At 28.1% G+C, this 6,660-nt stretch overlaps 1 protein-coding gene across 2 annotated transcripts in view; it reads right to left on the bottom strand.

The window, feature by feature from the left end:
• The window catches only part of LOC117169978 (DNA-directed RNA polymerase I subunit RPA1), a 63,216-nt gene that overhangs the window by 17,872 nt on the left and 38,684 nt on the right, over positions 1-6,660 (bottom strand). For both annotated transcript variants that reach the window (XM_033356492.1, XM_033356497.1), the window contains exon 11: positions 520-1,329. In XM_033356492.1, the coding sequence (XP_033212383.1) occupies positions 520-1,329 (810 nt within the window). The remainder of the gene's footprint in view (positions 1-519; positions 1,330-6,660) is intronic.

Raw genomic sequence — 6,660 nt, 5'->3', positions numbered from 1 at the left:
AGCGAGGGCGCATACTTTGAATAAAATATTTGTTATCATTCTCTTGAAATAAATGTGTTTTTTTCTTGAAAAAACACCGGTTTCATATGTATACACCTGGTAGAAAATTCTTTATCCCAAAATATTGCAATTGCTTTGAAATCCCTTCAAATGATTGAAATCAATACCATTTTTTATCAATCTTTCAAGATTCCATAAAACAGTTTAAATTAAAACTCTTTAATTCTTTTGATTCCACTAAAACCGTATAAAATCCTGTGAAATTTTTATTAAATTTTTGAAATCCCTACAAATTAATGAAATCAATTAATAAATCCTAAAATCTTGAAAATCCTTGCAAATGGTTCAATTCTATAAAAAATGTACAGGAATCTTTAAAAATGCCCTAAAATATTTCAAAAGAATTAAATACACTTCAGAAATACGTCCTGAATTGAATAGTGATTACCCCATGAGTTAATTTATTTGAAGAAAAGTGACAATTATATGAGGCTTGAAACGTAAAATAAATAAACTCACCTCTTCGACTCGTTTTTCAAATTTTGGGATATCCTTTCTGAAAGGAATTTCCATACTCGGCGTCTGAATGTTTCTTGATGCCCTCATAATAATTTCCGTCAATCTCGGAATACCCAGAGTCACGTTCATTTCTCCACGACCGGCAAAATGGAAAGTATTCAGTGTCATCTGAGTCGAAGGTTCTCCAATCGATTGAGCGGCCAATAATCCAACCGGTTCACCAGGAGGCGCAAAAGTTTTCATCACTTTAAAAGCGATTAAATCCTTCAAATCATTTTTACTAACCGTCACTCCATTCTGCCTCGTCTCCAAATAATCGGCAATCAGTTTCTCCAATTTTTCACTCAACACTCCGAATTCCAAGTCCTGTCTGTATTCCGAAATCAGAGGAGCAGGACATCTTGCAGTTTTAGCTTGATAAGATTTTTTTACAGACTCATCACTTTTCAGCCACTTTTTCATTAAGGAGATTGAAGCTTTCGTTCTTCCGCAGTGAGGCGCGATTTGGTGTCGTTTTGGGTTGTCAGGGTTCAAATTATCAACAGAGAAAGCCGCGAAGGGACTCGTTCGCCTCTTCTGGAGAGATGAACCATTTTTGGTTTCCCATTTTTTTATCTTTTTCTGCTGTTTTGTTATTTTTCGCTCGGAGGATTCGGCTTTGAGTTGATTTAGGAGATCCTCGTCGATTATCGCATTTTTGTTTTCGACGAGGAACCTCAATTGATCTATATTTAAAAATCGAGAACCAGGAATGTCGAGGCCGTCCTCTCCGTAGTAAAATTGAATTAGGCTTCCATCCGTGTCTCTCACCTGTTCATAATAATAATATTATAGTTCAATAGTAGATGGCAGAAACGCAGCGATTTCGAAAGAAAATAGTCTAGAGCTTACAATTTTTATCAGATTTAAAAAAATGAAAGTTTCTTATAAACAAATTTAATGAAAAAAGATATTTTTGTCATTTCTCGCTATAAGGACTTCGTTTCTTTGAGACTATTATCGGTAATAAATAATATTAGGGTGCCTACTCAAATCCTGGACAAAAATGCCCTGAGAATTCCAGGTTTGTGCCAGGTATCTCAAGATTTTTTTCAGATATATTTTCTCATAGCAGGAAGCAATTCCAGTTTTGCATTTTAAATGAAAGCTATTTTGCAAGTCAGTAGAAACCGAATATTTCAATTCAAAATTTTGCATTTTCAACTAAAAGAGATCAATTTCAACCAAATTGTTGAATTTTTAACTAAAAAAAAGCAATTTGTAACTAAAAATGGAATAGTTCGATTTTTTGTCAAAAAGATAATTTTCAACCAATAATAAAACTGAATTTTTTAACAAAATAATTAAATTTTTAGCTACAATGTTAAAACTTCAACATCAATAGTTGAATTTTAAAGCAAAAGATGAATTTTCACCTGAAATGATGATTGTTTAACTGCAATTGTTAAGTTTTCAACAAAAAATATGAATTTTCAACTAAAAAGCCTTATTTTCAACCAAAAAAAGACAAATTTTCAACAAAATTCATGAATTTTAATATAACAAAGTTTAATTTTTCAGATAAAAATTGAATAGTTAAGTTTTCAGTTAAAAAATTACTTTTAAACTAAAATTATAGAATATTTAATTAGATTAGTTAAATTTGTAGAAAAAAATTAAATTTTCAATAACAAAGATGAATTTTCAGAAAAGAAGTAATAATTGATATTTTAAAAGAAAGCATGTTAATTTTAATCAAAAAGATCAATTTTAAACCAAACAAAAATTCTGAATAAAAATGATGGAATATTCGAGTTGAATTTTTAATTTGAATAATTAATTTGAAGAGAAAAAATCCAACAATAGAGACATTTACAACCCAGGGGTCAATTTTTAGCTAAAATAATAAATCATTAAGAAAAGGAAAAACATTTTTAACCAAGGAGCGCATTTTTTAACCAAGAAGTTGAATTTTCAATAAAAAATATTAATTCTCAATGAAAAATGAAATATGCGATATTCGAACATAAAGAATTTCATTTTAAATAAAAAATTTTATTTCAACTCAAACATAGAATTTTCAATAAAACATACAAATTCTCAACTAAAATGTAAAAATATATTCAACAAAATACATGAATTGTCATTCAAAGAAGGGTCAATTTTCCAAAAAAATTGAATACTCAAATTTTCAGTTAAAAAAAGTCATTTTTAACCAAATACACAAGTTTTCAACTAAAATTATGAAATGTTTAACTGGATATGTTAAATTTTTAGTTAAAAAATTAATTTAAAAAATCCAACAATAAACTTAAATCTTGAAAGATGAATGTTTAACCAAGAAAATTAATTATCTACGGAAAAGGACAAATTTGGAACAAAATACAACAAAATTTATTTTAAAAGGGTCAATTTTCGAACAAAAATTGAATAATTAAATTTTCAGTTAAAAAAATTAATTTCAAAAAAGAAAAAATAACAATATAGTTAAATTTTCAATAAAAAAAGCCAACGAAAAATGTTACAGCTGATATTTGAAGCAAGAAAAATTTTTATTTTAAATAAAAATACAGTTTAATTCGACCAAAAATACGAATTTTCAATATAATTCAATCCTCTACAAAACCCAAATTATTTTTCAACCAGTTTCATTTTTAACAAAAAAATGTTAATTCTATACAAAAATAGTTTGAGTTCCAACTAAAAAAAATACATTTTCAAACAAGAAAATTAATTTTCTGTTGATAAAGGGTGAATTTTTAATAAATTACATGGATTTTCATTTCAAAAAATTTATATCGACAATTTAATAGTTAAATTTTCAGCTAAACAAAAAAATTTTCTATGAAAAAATTAACTTTCCATGAAAAAATTAACAAAAAAAAAAAGAATTTTCAAGAAAATAGTTTAATTTTGAATAAAAAAACATTAGTCCTCAACGAAAAATGTACTGTTTGATATTCAAAACAGAAAATAATCTAATTAAAAATAAAAAAAAAATTAAATTTAACGGGTTATCTACTCAAATCCTGAAAAAAATTCCCTGACAAAACCAAGTTTTTTTCCAGGTATTTGAAGTTTTTTTTTCCATGTGTAAATTTTCGCAAGTTTATTATAAATGTTCTTTTTAGTATCTAAAAATTCAATCAATATTCAAAATATTCTTGAATATTTTATTAATATAGATTAAATAAATAACTAAATGATGCTAAAAACATAATTAATCATTCCTTGAATATGTCTTTAAAGTCCACGAATTTGAATAAAACTTCAAGCACATTTTCATATTATCTATTTAGAATTTATACTCAGGGCATATTTAGATGAAATGATGTGAGTACTTACTTCAAAATTAATTGAAACCGCTTCAAATTCCTAAGTTTTCAAGTAAAAATTTGGATTTTCATAAAGACAGACTATCTACCAAATAATACGATTGAAAAAAAAACATTGATTCTCAATCAAACAGTTGAATTATCAACTAAAAAAGGTCAATTTTCAGTTAAACATTTATTTTTCCACCAAACAAAAAAAAACAGATTTACTTTATCTTTTAACCAAGCAGCTTTATTTTTAACCAACAAGATGAATTAGTTACTAAAATGATTAATATTTAATTGCAATCCTTGAATTTTTAATCAAGAAAATGAATTTTCAAATAAGACGATTAATTTTCAAACAGGAAGATTAATTTTTAAGAAGAGTGTTAAAAAAAAGATCAAGTTTATAGATAAATTGGTTGATAAATTTTATATCTTTTAAAAACAAATGCATTATTCGAGCACCTGTCGATGTAAAATTATTTTTTTCGATATCCTAATTAAAACTGTTGACATAGAAAAAGACGAATTTTTCTGTAGACAAATGTCTTATTAATGCATTTGTTTATCAAATTTGTTTAAAGAAATAATAAAATTTATCAACTTATTATGAATGTTGCTGTAATTCTCATCAAGTTCCCATTTGAAAAGACTGACTTTGAAAGAACCAAATTTTTCTGCTGAAAAATGCCCGAACAATGTATTTGTTATAAAATTTGTTTAAAAGATCATAAAATTAATAAACAAATTACCAATTTTGCTAAAAATATCATAAAGTTTCAAATTTTTTAAAAATATACACCGAAAAAAAACGAATTTTTCTATCGAAAAATGTTCATAAAATTTGTTTATAATATAAAGAATTATAATCTTAAGAGAATTTTTTTTTAATATCATATAATTTCCATTCAAATTTTTTGCAATATAACTAGAAAAAAACGTATGATTATGGAAAATAATAGAAAACATTTTTTTAACAAATAATTTGTTTATAGAAAATTTTGTTGTTTCATATATAATATTGGAACATCTTTAGCTGATGTTACTCTATGAAACTTAGGCGATTTCAACACTTTTCCTGTTATTGACGAGCACTGTGAACGTCAAATAGATAAAATGGTCATTTTTTCGTCATCTTTTTTTTATTTATAAAAAATTGAAAACCTAATTGAAAAATCAGACTCGACAACTCTCTTCGAAATCTTAACAGCTATTTTCAATTTTTTTTTCGTTCAAATCGCTCAATATTTGTGGGCTGTACGTTATTTTGAGCCAAAAATGTCATTTTTTCCCACTGTGGACCGGGAATGTGAAAATGATATCATTATGAACTCCCATCTAACACAACGCTGCAGAAGGTTGGATGAACCTCTAAGCATAAAACACTAACCAGCTATGACTCTTGGTTGAAACTAGTCCCCCCGCCCCCGCCCCAAAACCCTTGTTAATCTAAGTTTTTTAGGGTCACTGAGGTGGGGATTTAATTTAGAATTTAAAAAAAGGTAAGGGTGATGTGTAGACCGTATCTGCTACGTTTACATCGTAAAAATAAAATTGGAAATGAGTAAATTCAGTTTTTAAAAATTGAATTAATAATATGCATTGTAATAACATTCATTTATGGAAATGATATACAAGTTGAGATACAAATTCGAGTGCGAAGCACAAAATACGTGATGAGAATGTATTCGTTAAAGCCGAAGGAGCTTTAACAAGAAAGAAGTCACTATCACAAAATTACTGTTGTCGATACTGTGACCTTTAGTTTTGAAAAATCTCTGCACATGTGCAAGGAATGTACAAAGACCGAGCGCAAAATAAATATATTATTGAGCACGAAGCGCGAGAACCAACAGTCGCGCGCCCTAGGCGCGCTCAAACTTGCAAGCCCCGGTTTCAAGTTTTTTATTTCACATCTATTATATATTTTTTCTCTATTATAGTGTGAAGAAGATCTCAGAATTTTCGCCATCCTTACAAAAAATGTTTAGGGGTACAACTATGCCCTTATATTTACCTGTTATTGTAAGAAATCACACTTTTTATGCCTTTTACCGGCACCAAGTAATTTTTTTTTCATTTGGATACGAACTAAAAGTTTTTTTCTTTTTATTATCTACCCTTTTCATTCATATGATATTTCTCTAAAACAAATATATGTATTTAAAAAAAATCGAAAACTATGAAAATCTTAATTTTTAGGAAAATGTTATGCTCGCTACATCTACAATTTTTTTTAATCTGAAAAAATGGAGTGTATTATATCACCCAGAAAAACAAACCATCACGATACGGTCACTGAAAAATAAAAAAAAGTTTTTTATGAACCACTCTAATAGACACCCTGTTTCACTAAAAAAGACGAAATTTCAACTAAAATAGATTTTTCAGTTAATAGAGAAAAAATGGCAACCAACATGTTGAATTTAAAAATGAATTTTCAATCATGCGTAGTGAAAAAACCCTTTTTTTAATCTTGAAAGGGAGCAGTCCATAAAAAACGTCCGTAAAATCTCCGGAATTTTAGACTCCCCCCTCCTGCTTGACCGCTTTTGTCCGATTTCCGGCCCTCACCCCCCCTTAAGGGCAACCCAAACGCAGAAACCCCCCTCTTTTTTCATATTTTGACTTTTTTTTCATCATCACCATCTGGTAGTACCAGATGCTCTTACCCAGAATTGCTGGATGGCGTTGCAGTCGCTTGCTTCACCGCGGGAGAATTCAAAATCTCCTACATTTCATCATATAGAGGAATTTTAAGAAATGTACCTCATTACATGGAAATTACTGAATTTGAAAAAGGTGGACGTCCGAAAATGGATTGAGTCTCCCTCCTTTTTGT

Source organism: Belonocnema kinseyi, chromosome 1 (genome assembly GCF_010883055.1).
Source record: "Belonocnema kinseyi isolate 2016_QV_RU_SX_M_011 chromosome 1, B_treatae_v1, whole genome shotgun sequence".
NCBI lineage: Eukaryota > Metazoa > Arthropoda > Insecta > Hymenoptera > Cynipidae > Belonocnema > Belonocnema kinseyi.
The sequence above is the reverse complement of the archived record's forward strand: the minus strand, read 5'-3'. Positions and strand labels throughout refer to the sequence as shown.